Source organism: Chinchilla lanigera, unplaced genomic scaffold (genome assembly GCF_000276665.1).
Source record: "Chinchilla lanigera isolate Chin_1 unplaced genomic scaffold, ChiLan1.0 scaffold00003, whole genome shotgun sequence".
Classification (NCBI taxonomy): Eukaryota; Metazoa; Chordata; class Mammalia; order Rodentia; family Chinchillidae; genus Chinchilla; species Chinchilla lanigera.
The window spans coordinates 32,888,597-32,910,304 of record NW_004955404.1 but is presented as its reverse complement, the minus strand read 5'-3'; the positions used below and the strand labels follow the sequence as shown (position 1 = coordinate 32,910,304).

General features: G+C 37.7%; 1 protein-coding gene across 4 annotated transcripts in view; it reads right to left on the bottom strand.

The window, feature by feature from the left end:
• Klf12 (Kruppel-like factor 12) overlaps positions 1–21,708 on the bottom strand; it is a 411,890-nt gene that overhangs the window by 217,221 nt on the left and 172,961 nt on the right. For all 4 annotated transcript variants that reach the window (XM_005374183.1, XM_013516598.1, XM_013516591.1 and 1 more), the window contains one exon: positions 5,266–5,355. In XM_005374183.1, coding sequence (XP_005374240.1) covers positions 5,266–5,355 — 90 coding nt within the window. The remainder of the gene's footprint in view (positions 1–5,265; positions 5,356–21,708) is intronic.

Sequence of the window (21,708 nt, the reverse complement as noted above, 5' to 3'; positions counted from 1 at the left end):
CACTGCATACCACACCTCTAAATGCAGCTACAATACTTGCACCTGTCTATACTTCTTTATTAAGTCTAAGGATTAGAATTTTTTTCAAAACAGCACCAGTCTCAAAATCACTCCCATTCCACAGTGTGGCAAACAGGCCCCCAGATAAACAGTATCTGAGTGAATCACAATTTACTGAGCTTTGTCTATTCATAAGCTCCTGGGCTGAGAAGATACAATGCTTAAGCTCTCCTCTTGAGGCAGTTCCGTTGTAACTGTTTCATGGTGCTAGTCACCTCTTTGAGATAGGAATGTCCTCACACAACATTACAAATGTCCTGCAGAATGGTTTGTAAACTTACTGCAGGCTGCCGTAAGGGCAAAAAAATCACTGTGCTCTTCTGTCTTATTTCTAAAATGAGAGTACACAGAGGTCTGTTGTGGGGCAGGCTGAGATTTCCAGATAGTAAGAATGGAAGTAGCCCTTGAACTTTTACCTGTCACCTTCACCCCCTTCAGCCCTCCTAGCTACGTGGCACTGCCACGAGGAGCCTTAGGCTTTCTCCTCCATGGGTAACACATACGGGTCTTTTACCTCTCAGTCACTGGCTACTTGCAGCACTTAAAACTGACCGACCAGCCATTCTCTTCCCGCCTCTCGATCTAACGCACTGACACCACTCTTCTCTACGGATCCACAGTTGAGGAGGCAGGGTAACAAACAGCTCACATTCTAGTGGCTGGTCAGGGACTGCTCCTCCCCTATGGCAGACGCACAAGGCTCAGCAGACTGGCAGTGAAGGAGACCAGTAAGAAATATTGCTTTTATCCCTCTTTTAAAGCTGCTGTATTTATGTAAACTTTTCTCATATTTTTGTTAAGGATTACTTTCTTTTCTTACACATTTTAAAGAATTTTGAGCACATACAAAATTAGGCAGAATAAACAAACTCCTCTTGTATCCATCTTCCAGCTTCAGTAATGATGGAACCACCACCATTCTTGTTTCATCTCTAGTCCTATGCATTCTTCTCTCCTGTTTTGCTTTACAGCATATCCCAGATAGCTTTATCATTTTATGTGTAAATACTGCTGTAAGTATCTCTAAGGCACATGAACTCTGAACTTCATTTCAGAAAATGTAGCCAAACCATTCTCATTTTCCCTTTGATTCTATTTTTCACATAATACATCTCGCCGGAATTTGAAAAATTTCTGTGGGTATCCTTGAAAATGAGATTTACCTTAACTACCTGTAGGATGATTTACCTTAACTACCTGTAGGATTATGGAATGATAACAGATTTTGAAATCTCTGCTAAATATCTCATGAAAACCACAGGAACAAAAATGGAAAGAACAGAGTCTTTCCTCCTATTTTTCTTCAAAAGGCAAACATTTGTCCTGCACCCACCATATGTAGCAGCTTCCTTTGATTCTGGGTGGTTAACTCCGCTTCCTGACCAAGGGGAAGTAAGGTGACAGAGACTAAGTCTTATCTACACGCTGCTACCTGGCTGAAAAAGTATCTGAACTCAGCCTGTCTCGTTTGGAAGACCGGGCAGTTTTGTTTCCACATACATTTTTTTGGTAGTATGAGCACCGCACCCAGAATTAGAAATGCTTTCTCTCTTTGCCCTTTCCCGGGATCTTAGGATATCACAAACCTGAGAAGGAAGGGCTTTTCTCCAACACCCCCACTGCATGGAGAAGTACTGAGGAGCCTGGCTCTATGAGGGAACTTTCCAATGTCAGTCAGCTAGTGACTTCAGGGCCAGCAACAAAATCACGTTTTATGTCTTTGAGGCAGTGCCCTTTTTCCCTATACTGCCTTATCTCTGGGTATAATAGTTCCAAAACTCTTCTTCCTGCTGTAGTTCTTTGCTTAATAACATGTTAGAACATCCAAAGACTGACAGCATTTGGGAAGTTCTTGTAACAGCAGGGCATGAGCACCGAAGGTCACACACAAAGTCACTCAAACATTCCTCGCTGTGCCCCAAAGCATATCACAAGAGCACACAGTCTTCCTGCAGACTGCTTAGCAGCATGTGCTGGATTACCGACAAGCTTGAAGAAAACTGAAGTCACATTTCAGGAAACACTAGTGATAATCTACTGAGATATCCCATAACTAAAATCATGAGACAGAGATCTCCAAAGAGAAGGCTTTCAGAACTGGTACCATACCTATACACATTGCATGGCCATAGGACCAAGACCTCCAGCACCAGTGAGAATGTTTCCAGTATATCCAACTTGACTTGTATGTTCACAATAGCTTCACGAAGCTGGCAAACCAGGTTTTACAGAGAACTACTGATGGACGTTATACTTTACCCCTATGGTAGTTATAATCTGTAGACAAGATGAATGAAATCTTGCCTTTACTGAGCACTTACTATCCACCAGGAAGTGTAAGAGATAAAAGGAGAAATGTAAAAACCAGACTTCACCCTCTAAGATATGTCAATCTGCCTGAAGAGGCATGACCGCATAAACATGCCGCAAAACTCATTAAAGAGAAATAGGGCACTGCAGCAAAATTTTTCAGGTAAGAGACTTGGTCTGGTCTACAGCCTTCTTTTAGCCCTTGGAATGCGATCATTAGGTCCTGAATTTCTTGGAAGGCTGGGAGACATGCAGATACCAGCTGACAGGAGAAGACCTGAAAGCCTATTTATAACAAGCAGGAGGGAACAAACACATGCCCCCATGGAGCACAGAAACAGAAGGCCTATGTAAAGCAGCATCTTTAAAATGCTTTCTGCAGCCTGGAAGAAACAGCAGCTTCTCCTCTGAAGACTGAAGTTTAATGTCTGTGTCTTAAAGGCAGGGTCTCTAAACTACGTTTTCCAGAGTGATTACAAATTCTTTTCATGTATCAACTTCAGGTTTTCATATTCACTGCTGGGACACGTTAGTTTCTGTAATTTTTTGTTGGAAAACATTTCTCATCTTTTCAAAACCCCATATGAGGCCGGGGAAACAGCTCAGCAGCACAAGCACCTAATTAGCAAGCGCAAGGTCCTGAGTTTGATTCCTGGTACCAAACAACAAAACCACATGTGATTACCTAAATTTCGCTAACATGTTTATATTTTCTTATAAAGAATCAAACTTGAAACAGCCTTTAGGTATGAATAAGGATTATAAGATCTTCAATATTCTAGCATTCCTTACTAAAAAAAAAAAAATATTAGGTCTGAGATTCTGAAATTATATGGTAGGCAGCACCCACCCCATCACCTCCAATGAAAAACCCAAAGTGGCCAAAAATAAGATCACTGAAATTGTATGTTTTATTTCTTATTTTAAGTTGCAGACGTAAAGTATTACAAATTATGAACACTGTAATCAATAGTTAAGTTCTAATACACTTCAGTAAATGTTGCAGACTGCTTCTCTTGAAGCTTTTCCATTCAAGAATGAAATTATAGTTCATTAAACAACTAAGGAAAAAAATAAAGGTCCCATTTTGCTCCAGTATACACAATCTAAATTAGGGTTAAAATGCCAACACCAGCTCCATTCACAAGAAAGAAAACTGGCCTTCATGCAAAGCCACTAAGTAATATTTAAGAACCCACAATGTTTCCTGTCCCTGTTTAAGAACAAAAAACATCCCTACTTTCTATAAATAATGTGATACAGGGTTTTTATTCATACTTAAAACCTCTATAATTATTGGTCTTCATTTTATGAACATCTAAATCTTTCAGGCAAATCTTACCTTAAAACTGGAAAAAGATATTGAAGCTGAAAGAACCTCTGGACACTGTTAAATGTCAGGGGACAGGTGACAAAAAGTCACGATCCAGGCTTTGACCACTGATCCGTGCCGCAATTTTTGACTGCGGGGCTTCTGTAGTTTCTGCCTCCCTCTAACATGAAAGGTTGGAACAGGCCATTGCTATTTGAGTTGAAGAAAGTATTATAAAGTAAAAGCAATACTGTGAAATATGAGAGACTACTTCCCCCCTATAAGCACTAAAAAAGATTGTTTTCTCTGAAGGAGACTTAATCTTTATATATTATGCAGAAATTTGTTTTATTAAATTCATGCACCCACATTTCAAGAAGTGAAATGAGACATCGGAACTCTAAAGGAATAGAATGAGTCTCCCCGTGATTAGGTTAATTCGTCAATGTTGAAACTACTTTATCTGCATAGTTGGAAGATATATTGAATTTAACTGGATGAGTCCAGCTAGGAAATCTAGGTGAACATATGACTTTTTCTGAAAAGTTGTCTATGAACAAATAATGTAGTAATGGTGGCATAGTTTTTTGATTTTTTTTTTCTTCCTTTCATGATGTTCTACTCCTTCAATTTTGGGCTGAATCTTTAGCAGTCTGTCACTATACCATGCAGAGAACTATGGAGATGTTTCATTGGTCAACATGAACTTTGTGGATTACTTCAGAATTTAAAAATGCATGCTGAACACAACAGTAAAAATAACATCCTCTAAAAATGACCTGAAAAGACCTTCTAATTGCTACTCTCTGAATATATACATATATATATATATATATACACACACACACACACACATATATGTGTGCCAATGTTGAAACCTATATATATGTGCATGCCAATGTTGAAACCAATTATAACCAATTATACTATCCTTATGCTTTTAAGTAGTGGAGCTATAAATGTTAACTATTAGAAAATGTGTTACGTTCACTAAGAAGGATCTTTGCTCTTAGTAGTTATATTTTAAATACCCATAAACTAATTCATCTATTTGGTTATATATTGCTAAATAACTTTTCTCTTGCTTTTAGGCAACTTTCAGATGAACTGAACTCCATTTCATCAACCATTCCATATTCCTCATGGAGCTAAAAAGATAAATACAAATGTCAAAAAACCCAACTCTACCCAATAAAAACTAACATTTTCATACCTGTACTTAGAATGAACCATTTTATTTTAACAGTAAGGTTATATTTCCACTTTATTTCTTAAAACATCTTCTTTACTTTGGATTTTTGTTAGCTTTTGAAAAATTCACTCATTTAAATATAACAACATGTTTTTTATAAGGTCATTATCCCTTCTAATTTCAGCATATTATCCAAGAAGTAATATTTAAGCTTGTAACTGGGTGAGAATCAACCAAAATCTCAAATGATTTTTACTTGAGGGAATAGCTTCAGCAATGGGGGAAAACATACAAACAAACGGAACTATTCTGCAAGCCTCAGGATGGTCTGGAAATGAATGGCACCATGAGAAAGAGGAGGAGGTAGGCATCACTGGAAACGTCTGCTTACCCCTTGTTCAGATTCCAAAAGCTCTGTTTTCACTCTGACTGCCGGCATCCCATCAAGCATTAACATTCTGTTCTCAAAGGTGTCGGTATTCTGAGAATAAAAAAGGGGAGGGGAGATTCAGCTATAAAGCAGCAAAAGCGGACGTGTGGTGGAGTCTTCCTTCACTGGAGTACCTCTAGCGCTGCTAACCTAATTCTTTAACAGTGAAGTACAATTAAATGTGAATATCAGCATAACCAATTATCCCAATCTGAACTTTCATTTGAAATAATGACCAAGAAGTTGAATTAATCAGCCTGATGCTTTGACCTCTGGGTTGGAGGTCAGACTGTAATAAACTGAAGTCTGGAAACCTTACATTAATTTATATGGGGCTGAAACAATTTATCACAGTATCTCAATAGTGGAAGAAACTGTAAGGCAAGTTTTTCTTTTCCTTAGTTCTAGAGGTTGTCTCTTGTACAGACATTCATAAAAGAGAAAATTAGATAAAAAAATTACTTATCTATTCTCAAAGCCTAAATAATTTAAAAGCAAGAAAATATAACTCTAGAGTAATTTAATTTATATATGATGACAATTTTGATCATATGGAAATTTATACGAACCCCCCAAAATATTTAAAAACAGGCAACATAATTGTAGATTAAGAATGATTTCTTGAGGCTCTAGCTAACTTTTTTCCCCTTTTCTCATATATGTTTCACTCAATTTACCACCTCTTGAAAGGAAAACCTTATTTATATTGTGGCTCAACAGAATTTCAAACAACATCTATAAGAGGATTAAATCAAGTTTATTTTCTACTACTTTTCATTGCTTTAGGAATTTCCTGAAGTCAGTAACCTAGGAAAACAGTCAGACAGTCACACATCAGGGGTTGCTCAAGACCACATCAGGCTTACATTTTAGAATGTGTTTAGCATGCCAACTTTACCATCCTTGTGCACTGACCAAAGTAAGAAAGTGATATGACTAAATTTGACTGAGCTTTTAGAACAGTTATTTTTGCTCCATTACAGAATATAACCATAATGCGAAAGTGATTTTACTAAATGTAAAAAAGCTTAGCTACTAAATATTTTACATAGTTTAACAAAAACTGTAATTTCTGAGCCTTCTGTTTTACAATTAAAAAACTTCATTAGTACATGTTTATAATACATAATGGTTACATTCATCATGGGGAATTGGTACATGGACATAACACGTCCTAATTCTTTTCACCTCTCCCTATCTACACACTGATTTCATAAAGCTTTTCCATAAAATAGTTAAATCAAACTCCCCATTTCACTCTGTCATAAATTAAATGTTTTTACTACTTAATAATACCAACGAAGTGTGGTATAGTGAAGCTCTACTGATGTCTTCTTTCTACTTTGTGAAATAAAGCTTATGGGGCCCCTTATTGTAAGTAAGTGCTCTGAGAAATCAACAAAAAGAGAAAATTTATTCTCATTATCTAACAAGTATTTAAAAAAAATTAATGCCACCTAGCCTATTAGATAACAGAAAGAAAATATATTGGAGTCCTTCTTTCCTTGAAAATACATGTATTTTCAAAATGGGAGGGACATTTTTTCTTATTTTTTTTTTTAGGGATTTTGCATCCTTTCTGCTACTTAGAGCACAAGGAACTGTGGTCTTGCTGGTGAGCTCAGTCAATTCGTTCCAAACTTAAAATCCTTTCATCAAGGCCTGTGGTTGTTTACACATCGGGCACAGATCTCAAATCCTCGTGTCACTAGCTTCCGTCCTTGGAAGCAGCCAGCTTGGCATAAGACCAGCCCAGTCTCGGGAAAGCCTTCCTGCAGTTAGCCAGCCCTCAACTCCCCAGCCTCCCACAGCAGTGCGCAAAAGCTGCCTTAACAAAGCTGCCCACAGGCTCTTTGGTTGGTGGACAATGAAGGATGAGTTGATATTCCTTCCTACCCTAGAGGAGGTCTTCCCTAGAATGAGAAAGAAGAAGATGCCTTGTAATGGAGGCCTAAGCAAAGGAGGAGAAGAGACAAAGAGCAATTCTGGAAAGGCAGGTTTAATGAACTGTTAGAATCTGATTAGAGGCTAATGTCCCTTTGAGTGCTTTGTACCAATTTACAGCTGATATACTTTAAGCATTTTCCCCACTGACTGTGATAAACTCATTGGTTTTAAAAATGCAAGCTAACCAGAGTCTTTTGAAGTTAAAAACTGATAAATCATGAAAACCTGGTTGGGTCTATGTTCCATTTAGCACATTTAAATACCACTGCATTTTCATATGATTTTTCAGTTTTTCATTGTTGGTCGTGAATAATTCCAGCTGCGTTAGAGTCACGATGTACATTTTAGTTTATGTAAAAATGAAAAACTGTGATCTTTTTTAAAGAAATCAAGCTTTCCCCGGAAATATGATTTCCCCTTCTATGATTTTCCAAGATCACTCATAGCCACAACTATAGTAATTACAGAACCATAAAGAACAATATTCACAGGCAGGGAACCAAGTATCAACTGTTTCAATTAGTGCAGATAGCTTTCAGGTGTGTACTGTCACTACCTCGTATATGAAGCATATTAAGCTGTGCATTGCTGATTCAAAGCTTGCCTCACATACAGATTAAGCACTAAGCACCACAGCATGTTCAAATCACCCAGGAAAGTGAATGGTTTTTAACTATACAGCACTGAAGATACAGTCCTTGGAACAAAATATTGATAGACTTAGCTCACTAAGCTCAGACACATACAATCTCAGGTGACTACAGACTTTATACATGTGATAGGTTCTAATAACATGGAATGGCTGTCAAACCTATCTTGCTATAATCTTAATCAAAACACATCTTCTGTGGAATCAATAGCTCAATTGGTTCCCAAGGGGTAAAATAATTATTAAGCAATCAGTTTTAGTGCCATCGTACTTTTTGTGCATTTATGGTGTGCACTTTTGATATCATATGACCTTCAGAATTATAACGTGTAATGTGTATTATGTATACATTATAATGTGTATAAAATTTGTAATTATAATGTGTAATGTGTATTATATACACATTTGCACACACATGTGTGCAGGCTACTTGTTTCCTATGAGTGAATTTTATCAATTAATGTAAAATTCACTACAGGATTTGTTAGCTGGCTACTGGTCAGCCACGCACACTAAATGAGAACAGAGCTCTAGGTAGCCCTTACCTACCAAATAAGATCTGGCAACACAGTAACACACAAGTTAGTAGTTTTCATACTCAAAAGCCATATAAACTATCATAGCAATTGATCCCAATATCCCGACATATCTAGAATGACACTTGCTTCAAGGAAAAGGGACAGCTCTTCGATGGCAGTAACTCATAAACACACACAATGAAGGTGACTCAGAATTTTATACAGTAAGGGTGACTTCCCAGGTCTACTACCTGCCCTCTCCCATAATCCAAGTCCTTTTCTCTGCCTCCTTGTGACTGGGGGTTAGTCTGCAATGCTGGAATAAAAAACTAGCCAGTGAATACTCAGTAAGGTCTCCTTTCCTAAGCCAAAAATGTTTTCTGGTGTTTGCTTTGCTCTCTGTATGTACAGGCCATATTTATTTATGTGTGTATCAACTTAAATCTTCATGACCAGTGACAGGGGATGAGGCACCCTTGCCCCATGCCCATGTTGCATTAAACAATGAGGTGAGGGACACAGAAGTGGTTTGGGATTCACCAAGTCAAGTTCCTGAGGCATTTTTCATGGCAGACTCTTAAAGCTTTAAAATGGAAGCACGTCAAAAAGAATGTCATCTTGTAGAAAAAGACAGAATCACATTACAGAAAATTAGACTTCTTAGAGAAGTCACATCCCTCCTCTTTTTTGGCTAATCTCTACCATAGCAACAACAACAAAAACACACCAACAATGGCGAATTTTTTCAGATTCCACACCAAAGATGTACCAGACCCACCAACTAACAGGCTAACAACTACACAAAATGTGTGCTGAAATACAAGAGAATCAGTGAAATCCTCCGATAGAGGACTATCAATCCTGATCCTTCTGCACAAGGGCTATCAAACCTAACAGACTAGAATGATGCTTAGGTAATAATTTTAATTATTTACTGCTACATGACAAGGCGTACAGTGGCACGAAACGAATAATCATTTTTGTTATTATCTTGGTAACATAATAACTCATGTTTGCATAGTTCCACATCTTAAGAGCTATGCATACAGATACTCATTTAACTCTCACAGAAATCCAAGAAGTTGATGCCATTATTATCTGAAATTAAAGCATCTGAGAGACAAGGGAGTTAAGCTGCCCAAGGACACACAATTAGCAGGCAGTACACCTCTGTTTTAAACCCAGTGAATCTGACCCTAAACTTCACTCTTTAACAACTACACTCCATCTATATTCCTCCCTTCCTATCAATATGCACCCCACACACAAAAACAGAAATAATACGAACACCTTATTGAAGGTCTCACCAGAGGAGCTCTGTATCTAGGTAACAGCTCTTCCCAGGGCTTATCTGACTTAGCCATGGGACTAAATGTGAAATTTCTGCTCACTGATGAGTGTATTTTGGGAAATAATAATGTTAAGTCAAACCAACCTCTGGATTCTAAGCTATTTCACATTTTTCTCATTAAATCGAGTTTTCAGTATGTTTTTTAAGTTAGTGAGAGTATATGTTTCTATTGTAGTAGTGTCTCATAATTAATTTAGCAAGTCAGTTTATCCTTATTTCACCATCCAGAAAATCTCGCCTAGGCTCATCTGCTATGCTGTGTTTTGAAAATATTCACATCTTTGACGGCTAGTTCAATATTTTTACAACAGTTTCATATACTTGGGTGAAATAGTAACTTAATCTCTCACATTTTACACTCAAAGATAGATGCATTTTGGTGTTATATTTTAAATAATTGTGAAGATTAAGTGTAAAAGATATTTTTCAATGCTTACCTATCCTTCTTCATAATTCAGTTTTATAGAGCACATATGAATAAGCAAAGTATGGGAAATGGTACAAACTAAACATCACTTCAAACAGAGACTTTTCCATTTGAACCTAGTCTTTCATCTTTCATTCCTTTGCATATCAGGAGAATGAATATCATCTCACTAGCTATATTTCATTAACAGAACTAAGAGACAAAACTCTACAGAGTCCCCCCCTAGTAAGAGTCTCAACTTAATTCTCAATCATGGCTGCAATGATCCATACATACATTACTCTGAAGTATTTTTCTTTAGTCTTAACAAAATCCTTCCATAAATATCTCACACTGAAACACATGCAACAGTCTCTCACCACAGGACTAGCTCAACTCTATTTATAATGCAGCAACTTACATCATCCCACAGCAAGAATCACTTCTGTTTTCTATATTAAAGAAGTACTGAATTATCTCAACAATATATAATTTACACAAGTATTTTAGAAATATTTCCTATAAATGAGCTGCTAAACTAGCAAAGAAAAACAGAAGTTCTTATTCAAGTTGCAAATAGATGCTTTTCAAAATGACAGCCAACCCAACCCAACCTAAAATCCAAAAATACCTAAAGGCATGTTCAAACAGCCACATACAACCATGCACTAGGTGGCAAAACTTCAGACGGACCACACAGGCAACATCAGCCCTACAAGATTTTAACACCTCCTGAGGCTGTAGCCATTCTAAGCATGTGCCACTACATGCTATGATGTTTTCACAACGACAGAACAGCCTGAACAACACATTCCTCAGAACCAGCTCCATGGTTAGGTAATACCAGGTTGCACACTTTTAGAAACAAAGGACGCATGCCTTCTTCTCTTTGTTCATCCTACAGAGGTCGTTAAAATGACATCTGAGCTTCCAAATAACACTTTCCAGCATTAAAATAAATTTTAATGGAAAGGTATTTATGTCATCCATACTCTGTGCAGAACTACACAAGCTTGAGTTTGTGAATGGGCCAAATCTTTCCATGGACATTCAGTGAGGGCCTCTGCTGGTCAAAGCTACTGGCTTCAATCTGCATCACCACATTCATGAACCATGAGGCACTAGCAGAGATGCCAGGGGCAATCTGCAGACTGGAGAACAAAAGTTAGTCAGAAAACAAGGAACTATAGTGGCAACGAAAGTGCAACCTACCACCAACCAAACTACTGAGAGAAAGAACAAACTCCAGTTCTTCTGGGCAGGTATCAACACTCGGGAGAGGCCCAACATGTAAAAGAAGGTACCTATGCATCAAGAAGGATAAGAAGTGGGCTTGGTATCAGATGAAGACAGCAGAGAATTGAGTTCAGTTCTAGAAATGAAGCCAGAAAGAAGATCCTCTCTAAGCAACAGGGCTGGCAGGAACTAATTTTCAGGGCCTAGTTCCAGCAGAGTCTAGAGCTAGAAAATAGGAGTAAGCGAGAGTCCAAATGCTACCATGTGTTCCATCCTATCCTCCAGACCTCCTTCCTAGGTATACACATGGTCACAGAAACCTGGGCAGAAAGAGCCAATGCAGGAGAAAGGTCCACGTACAGATGACTAGGATGAATGCTTGCACAACACAACATGACCACAACATGACCTCAGGGATTCCTAATTTTTTAAAAAAATGCAGCAATAATATTTATTGAGCACTTATATACCAGGTGCTGGTTCATGTGCTTTATAGTCACTGCATCATTCATTTATGCCTATCCTGTCTCATTCTAAAAACAACTAATGACAGTCAGGCAGTCTTCTAGCTATGATATAACCATGAACAACAAAGGAAGTTTTGTAGGATATCACTCTAGTCATTTAATCCCCAAAACTTTTTTTTACTACAGTATCTTCATGCTAGAAAAGAAAACTAAGGGCTTGGGATATAGCTCAGCAGCACAGTGCCTGCCTGGCAAGTGCAAGGTCATGTGTTCGAATCCCAGTACCTGCCCCAAAAAAGAAAATTATTAAGGTTCAGAAAGATTAAGTAATTTGCCTTAAATTATGAAAATAATTATCAGTCTAATCCTGAGATCAACCTTGCTTTTTATTGCTACCAGCAACAGAGCGCACTGACACTGCTACAAAGCTGCAACACAGTAAGAACTGTGCCAGCTACTCTGGAGAATGAGCCACAACTCCTCACATAACAGCAGGCTGAGGTGGGAGTTACAAGGCAAAGGCAACGGGATCGTATCTACAGCAAAGGGCAAGAGCACCGACCTTATGGAAAGTCCTTACCGTTCTCTACAGCAGGAGCCTCTAACCAGTTACCCCTTCCCTTCTCTACCTTTCTACTCAAGCTGTATCTTGACCATGCTAAAAATGTTCCCACATCCAGGGATGTGAATATTCTATACCGCTGTAGTATTCATATGCAGCAGATTCTGCCATTGCTGCTACACGAGGATGTAAATGTCAGGAAGCATAGATTTGTGTTTTCGTTCCTAACAGTCTTCCTATCTCCAGGCTTAAAACTGCATGGAGCGCACAGTATGTTCTAAGTATTGCTCGGGCTACTGAAAGAAAAATGTAGAAAAGAGACGATCAATTCATTCTCCTAGTTCTAGAACAGACAACATAGTCAAAAATCTTAGAGCTATGAAATTCTCCATAATCTTGGCACTATGAAATTCTCCATAAAAAATTCTCCATAAAAATGTAGAAAAGAGATGATCAGGGGCTGGGGATTTAGCTCAGTGGCAAAGCGCCTGCCTGGCAAGCGCAATGTCATGAGTTAGGTTCCTGGTACCGGAGAAAAACCAAAAAAATAAAATAAATATAAAGAGATGATCAATTCATTCTCCTAGTTCTAGAATAGACAACATAGTCAAAAATCTTAGAGCTATGAAATTCTCCATAAAAGAATTACCACAGAAAAAATAAAAGAGAACTTAGTATGGCTAGACCATTTCATTTGCTGGAGAAGTAACTGATCAGACAAAAAAAGTAACCTGGTGTCAAATCATGAAGGGCCTTGTAACTTATAGTAATTCACTAATTTGTTCCAAAAAATTTCTCTGTGCTTTACTATGTGTGCTAGTTGCCGGAGGTGCAACTGAACCAAACAGAAAGCTCCTTAAAAGCTAGGAAAAGGAAAAAAAACAAAAAAACAGGGAAGAAATGTGTTTGCACATAGCATAACAGGTTGTGGAGGTCATGAAAGCTCATTAAGCAAAAGCTAATGTGTTTTTCTTTTATAAAGACAGCACTGAAAGTAACTTGGAAGGTGGCTTATAAAGATGTAGCATATAATACCGAAGGGTCAGCAACCAGCTCAGAGCCTCCCACCACTGTCCAAGGGAAGAGTAAGGCCTGAACTCAGGAAGGGGCAGCGGCAACAAACAGAAGAAAAATACTGAGTAGGAGAGCATGGAAGAATGACCACCCTCTCAGGAAAGACAGGGTAGAAGCAGTACAGTGGCAAAACAGAGCATCAGGAATGGCATTGGTGTCCCTAGATTTTACTTTGAGGTAGAGGCAGGAAAACTATGCTATTTATTCCCCGGTCCCTGAAAAGGCTCATGACACAGAGACGGGTGGATATGTGGGCATACTGTGCACGCTGCTGTGCTCACTTCTTTAGATGAGTAGGTTTGAATCATGTAACAAAAAATTAAAAAGTAAGACTTATCTGAACATGGAAATACAGTATAAATTTGGTTGAAGTTTAAGAAGCTTTATAAACCAGTTCTCTTGGTTAGCTACATTATTTTTTTAAAACTAAGTCTGTTTTTCCTATCACATTTTATGAGATTTATCAACTCTACAGACGGTTGTAGATATCAAAACTTAAAAAAAAAAACATTATTTGCCAAAGCAGAGGTTTTAATACTGTACATTAACAGTCATCAGTCATTTCCCTTTATGAAAAGTCATTTGTATAAAATGAAAAGAACATCCAGAATAATGAATGGACTAAGTAATGAAATAACATCTCTGGTCTTTTGTGGCTAGAGAAAATGAAGATTACTATCAAGAATTGAGTCATTTATTTTCTGTAGGGAAAAAAGGAAATGATTATTGACCTGCATATCCACCTTTCCTTGTCTACAATAATGTCAAGTGGCTCCGTTTCAAAACCAAAATAGATTAACTTTCTAAAACATGAGCTACTGAGTATTTGTCTCCTCTACAGACTGAAAAAGAAAAATTAGGAGTTGAAAAGAAGTAAAAAGAAGTTAAGGGAGAAATAAAAATCCAAGTTAAGGCTCCACAAATTATAACTATTTTAATAAAAACAAAAAAATAATGAACAAACAACCTTATAGTTTTCCTCAGTGGCCAGAATGTGTAAACTGTCAAACAAGTAAACAAAGATTGGTTTCTCAAAAAATCCATGTTCACTCCTTTTTTGTATTTCTAATTTAATGCTTTAGCTAAAATTTTGTACCAAACATGTAATTTTATCTTCCTTGAAAGCCCTGAGCAGTGACCTTCATTTCTTATTTTATCCAACGTTTATCAAAGTATGTAAAAGATTACAAAGTATGTGGTCATTAAAAGATTTAAGAAAAGCAGTTAGTATGAAGAGATTGTATCAGTAACTAAGGGGCACGTATTTGCAACACCTAAACAACAAAACCCGACACAGTGACAACGGCCTTCCTCCCCCGACCTGCCCGACTCTCTGCATCCTAGGAATATAGCACAGAAAGACATTTGTCACTGACCACGAAATAAACAAATGCACAAAAACTGTAACCTGTCAACTTCCCTCCCTAGCTATGATTCTGCCAAATTCTCAAAATCATGTCAGCAGTTATATCAATAAAAAACTCAAGTGTAACTCAGAGAGTGTTCACTATTCATTTCTACTGGAAATGCTATTAAATACCTATTATTATTTTATTCCTGAGATAGCCTCAATAGTTCTACCTCATCTTTTACCTTTTAAAAGCATCCTGTCCTCCTTACCCACACTAACTCTTCATCCACTGCTGTGTGCTACTGTGGGTGAGACCAGAACACTGCCTAGGAGCGGCGGACAGATGACTGGATAGTCCTGCTTTAGTCTTCTTGTGATTCTAATTTACCATAAGCCCTTTCCTAGCATTTTCAATGGTTTCAAAGAGTGAATCCATATGAAATGCTTGGCATGTACTACATTTTTATAAATGTTAGAAGATAACATTCTAAAAAGTATAATTACTCATCGAAGTCAGTCATGTCTCAAGCATTCTTCCCACGCTGATGGATTCCTAGTCTGGTTTTGACTCTTTGCAGACCTCACTAGGTTTTATGTATCAGATTGTCTATATGAATTACTCTATATACCACTAGAATGAAAATGTTCCATATGTTTGAGAGAGAAAAAAAATGGTGACAGGTATTGATGAAAGAATGACCTATGATCCCTCTATCTCCCGTAAATAACAGCAGTGAACTATTTTATCTGTTTAGCTAGGGACTAGTAAAGACATTTAATGTTTTCTGACTACTAAAGACAACCATTAGTCAGGTGAGGTGCTGCACCCTGTAAACCCAGCCCTTTGGAGGCAGAGGCAGGACAATCACCACAAGTTTAAGGCCAACCTGGGTGACACTGTGAGTTCAAAGTCAGTGACCCTGTCCCAAAAAGGCAAAAACCGAACAAAAAAAGACAACTATGAAGTGTCTAACAGCCCTTTTTTAGCAATCAGATGCTAGATTTGATGCAGTGCTAAATAAAAAGGCATCAATTCTATATACGCACTGTTTCCTATATACATAGTTTAAAATGACTCCTATATACACAGTTAAAAAAAAAAAAAACGGTATTTACTGCTATAACATATTAAGCAAATACACTACTGGAGAAGTTGCCAACAAAATGTTCTGTAACTTGAGCTTACAACTTTCAAAAGCAGTTTGTGGAATACTTGCAAAAATCATTTGAGGAAGACAAAAGAATACACAGAACATAAATAAATCCTAGCTGCGAAAACTCTACAATTAGCTTGCATGCAGGGCAAGAAGAGGCCAGTGACACTAAGGGGGCCCTTCTGTGACACGTGCTCCTCTCAGCCACCAGATGATGCTCTCGTCCCCACCCCTCTGTTTCCATGCTTCCCAAACCCTTTCTACTCCCTCCTGGAACTTTTAGTGTGAGGGGCTGGGGGGAGGCACGGGCAGGCATGTATATAAATACATTCAATCTACAGCTATTTTTCCTTTTATGAGTACTTCTGAAATTCTAAAATATAACACAATGAAACTCAGAAAAGAAACAGAAATTTAGAATGTACATTTTTATTATGGAATTCTATAACTGGACAGCATTTAGTCAGGCTTTGTTACTTTTTGGCAATCTCTTAATAAACCTGACTTGGAAAAACAGTTAACAGTGTAATTTTGCATCTGCATGACTTACCACTCCCAGAAAGTTCACACTGCCTTCTTCTGTTATTTGATACTGAATATGGTTAAAATGAATGTGCATAAAAGTATACTTTCATTTGCAACAGGACTGGTACATATGCTCTACTTACGAAGTCCACTGCTGTAACTCAGATTTCTTTTGTGGTTTTTTTTTTTTATTTTAAAGAGAAAAAACTAACAAAACAACAAAGACAACACAGAAACAACAAAAACAATACATGACCTCAAAACAAAATGATAGGAATTAGCAATGGTTGCTACATTACATACTGTTACCTTCAATGAAGTTGCTCAGTCCACCAGATGTACAAATGCAAGATTGATCAAACAAAGACAATAACAAGCAATAAAAAAAAAAATAGAAACGATACAGAGCTTCCCCATACAAGATAGTAGGAATTCAACAATGGTTCTTATATTGCATAACGTTGTCTTCAGATCAGTCCTTCTGATTACCAGATACAATCATGCACAATTGGTTCAAGAAAAAAGAAAATTTTAAGCATTAACTGTTCCTTTCAATAAACCATAGATATCACCAATACACCTATCCCAGCGATCTTTGTATATACATATTTCAGATTTGTTTTAGACCACAGTATCTGCACTGTGGACATTCTGACCACATGACTGGGGGTCGTCTTGTGTACTGTGGGGTATTTAGTGGCATCCCCGCCTTCTACCACTAAAGCCCCTCAGTTGTAGCAATCAAAAACATCTACAGAAATTGCCAAATGTGTGGGAGTGGAGATAGAGGTCTCCTGCTTAAGAATTACTGTTTTATATTATGAACTCGTTTGGAAAGAACCTTAATTTTATAATGAATTATGCTCTCTAATAAAATAGAATAAATGCTTTCTCCAAATTAAAAGACAGTGCCTGATATAAAGAATATTTATGGTCAACTTTGGAAAATATACTACAAGAAATTAGCAATAATTTTATATGAGTTTTACCCTATTTGAATTTCTTTTCCCTTTCTGTATACCAAAATTCCCACTAAACACAAGAAGAACTTCAGCAAGGAGGTGTAAATGTGCTGATTAGCTCAAGCAAGGGAACTGAAAGAAATCTATAGGGATTTTAGCATTAGCACAGTATTCGGGAGAAATTGAGTCTTATTCTTAGACATGGCTAATAAAAGTCAACCAAATTAACCTCAAAACCCTCCAGAATAAGAGAACTGTAATCACCCAAACATAGATGGTAACTTCAACCTTCAACACAGGTGTAGAAGATGCAGTTTGCATCTAGGGTTCTACATCTGAGCGGCTCGATGAACTTTCTATACACTGTGTTTCTTTACAGAAGTAAGGACGGCTCTTCTATCAAAGGACAACATGTTTCATAGTAATAACTTCTGAAATATAAACCTGTTTACATTCATATTATTAATAATTTTATTAGAAATGTCATTATTAATAAAGTAACACTAAAAATTCAATGTATCATTGTGGCGATCCATCTAGTCCCTATAAACTAAAAGGATACCACAGAGTACATAAATTAAGTTTCTAAAGAAAAGACATAAGAGTTCTTCCTTACAAAAAAAGCGAAAAATGAAGCTGGAGGTGGAGGTGAACCCCTTTCGCCCCAGCACTCTGGGAGGCTGAGGCAGAAGGACAGCAAGTTTGAGCCCAGTCTGTGCAGCTTAAGGTCGCTAAGATAGTGCCTCAAAGTAAAAAGCAAAAAAAAATTTTTAGAAAATGGGGCTGGGGATGTAGCTCAGCACAAAGGCCCTGGCTTCAATCCTTCATGCAATGGAAAATAAAAATAAATACAAGATGTGAGGGGTGATAACGCAAGAAACGATTTTTAATTTTGAATCTTCTAGGAGATCTACAAGCTGATTCTTAGAAACAAAAGAAGGAATTTTTCTTAGAAGGCAGGGAAAACACTGAAAAGGCGAACCCCAAATTCACTTCTAATACTGTACACACTGCTTCTCTGCTGACCTGTGCTGTCTGGATAGCTACTAACTACATGCGGCTATGCAGCAGCTAAAAATGACTAGTCCACGCCTAAATGTGCTCTGTATGTGCACTGCCCACTGAATTTTGAAGACGTAGCATGAAAAAGAGAATTTAGAATGTTTCACTAATTTTAAACTCGTTATATATTGAAATGTCTTTCATCAATCATGTTAAACATTAATTTTTCAAGCTTTTCTAATGTTTACCAGGAAACATTAAAACTCATTACTTTTTAGTGTCTATTAGAAGATTTAAAATTACATGTATGGGGCTGGGGATTTAGCTCAGTGGCAAAAGCGCCTGCCTGGCAAGCCCAAGGTCGTGAATTCGGCTCCCGGTTCCGGAGAAAAGCCAAAAATAAATAAATAAATAAAATTACATGTATGGATTATACTGTGCCTTTTGTCAAAGTGGTCACATATCACTTCAGCAGATCTCAAACTGAATTGGTACCATGATCTTCCCTGCAGCTGCCACACAATCCTGGAAGATGGGAAGCGGGAGAGGAACAGTGAAATGGAAAGTTCTCGAAGTCATAAAACTGGAGGAGTACCGCTGACCCTTAGTACCGAGGGATGTAAAAATCCTCAGAGCATGAGGTCAGTTCCAAATAACAAACTCTTCACCTGCCCACAATGCTAGTGGCATTCCCACTGATAAACAGGCAAGGGCCCAGCATCTACTCACTGGAATCTAAATTTGGATTTTCAGCCATGATTTCTGTCTCTCAATATCCAGAACCACATTCCAACTGTCCCCTTAACATCTCCAAATGCACACACTGTGGCATGGTGCAATTACTAACCCTAAACCACATGCAGTATCTCTGAACTTCGTAACTCCTTTACAATTTTTAAAAATCATTTTTTTAAATAAAGGAAAGCAAGCAAAACTTCGCTGTTTCATGACTTTCCATCACGAATGATATCATCATCTATCATGTTTCAAGGCCAGCAAAACTTTCCTCACTACACTACATGGAATTAGCTACCAGAATAGTCATCACTATTCTCGTAGTCTTTGATCCATTTGTGATGGTCCTGCCACCAGTTCTTTTCCTCGCCCTCTACCAAGACACTTTGGGCTACAGAAGACTTACTCTTCTGTATCTACAATTTAACTAATTTTGGCAGGAGCAGAGGGAAAACTTGGCAATCTTTCAGGGTAGGTAAAATGTCAGGTGAAAGAGAAGACTTACGTGAAACTGGACTGTATTTTTTTGAATGCAGAATTCATCATGTTTCCGTAACTTTAAAATTAGTGCTTATAATGGAGAAAGAAGGAAGACTGCAAATAAAATGATACATATTCAAAATTGGGGCCAACAGAATGTGCATGGTGTTTCTCATTCTTGCTTTGACATATTTTCTTATACTTTCACAAACTCCATATATGATCTATATAATTAAAAGAAATGTTTGACAGCTCAAAATCTGAGGCAAAAGAGCTAAGCAGGCTAAAAGAAGAAAGAAAAGATCACTACAGAAATCAAAGTTCTTGCCAGGCATGGCGGTACCTGCCTGTAATCCCAGCACTCGGGAGGCTGAGGCAGGAGGATCGTTGCAAGTTCGAGACCAGCCTGGGCTACAAAGTGAGCTCAAGCCCAGCCTGAATTGCATAGCGAGACCCTGTCTCAAAAAGACAAAAAAATAAAAAAAGAAATCAAAGTTCTTGTCCAGGTTGACACTCAACAATATTCTCTAACCAGGAAAGTACACAGGCACACAAACATTCTTGTTACATTGAAATTTTAACAAATACAAACTTAAAAAACATGCAGGAAAAAGCTAAGGATTTACCTCAGTGGTAGAGTCTACACCTAGCATGAGTAAGGCCCTATTTGCGATCTCCAGCAGCACCCAAAACAAACAGGTGAAACTGAAAGACTCTGTTTCTAAATTACATTTTAACTGATGCACAGAATCCTATATTGCTTAACACAGCAATATGCAGAAATACGTGTGATACTGTTATCTAATCTCAGAATGATACAATCATTTTTATGTTCTAGGGAATTCCATGAGAAAAAGCAGAGCTGTTATACGAGTATCTTGTACTAAATATGCAGCACCCTGAAAAAGAAACAAACGTGTATGTGTGTGAAATACCCCCCGAAACACACAGAGTAGCCAGTGACTGTATTTGAAAATATTTTAATCCTATGGAAAAATCAATCTTTTCTGCTCTTTTCTGGGAAAGCACACAGGAGCAACAGGATTTATACTAGACCAATTTTTAAAAATACTTTACTATCTTATAATTATCAGAATTAGCCTTTCTGGCCTTTGTGTAGATACCACCGTCCTGGGCCTTTCATCGTTAAGCTACATTCTCACATTATACACCAACATTGGAAATCTTATACGAAAACCTCCTAGACAGTACCTGAACAGAACTGAGTTCTTACTAATAACACATTTTGGAAGAGCTAAAATTATCCTCTGGGGGCTTCCAGTTTCCTGTTCAGCTTGTAAGTCACCACTAAATCCTAATAACGAACAGAAAAAGCAGAATAAACTGAAAAACATCAACAGTTCTTCTTCAGTTAAAAGCAGCAAGGTCATAAGGTAAACCTTGCCCTCAACGGAGAGAAAAATGGGAGGTCACAGGAAAACCAGACTTTGGAGCCAGTATCAGGCAAGAAAACCAGACTGCAAGTGCTTATATGTGGATAATTCGGAGAGTTAAGAACTCCATGGAATCAAATCACATGAGTCTCCCTACATTCCTACAGCGAAATTTACAATCTTTTTAAAAGTCTCATGTTTAATAAAATTAAAACAATTCAGATTAGTATACTTAGACAAAAGCCTTAAGGAGACATCCCATCAAAGATGACACAGATAGAGGTAATAAAGTGTTCAACTCCACATATCATTAGGGAATTGCAAATTAGAATAATGAGATACTCTACACACTTACTGGGAAGTCAAATCCAGAACAATGACAACACCAAGTGTTGGCAAAGATGCAGAGCTAGAGGATTCTCATTTGTTGCTGGTGGAAATGCAAAATGGTAGGGGCTGGGGATTTAGCTCAGCGGCAAAGCGCCTGCCTGGCAAGCGCAAGGTCGTGAGTTCGGTTCCCGGTACCGGAGAAAAACCAAAAAAGAAAAAATGGTAGAAGTACAAAGACCTTAGCACTCCGTTAGACATTTG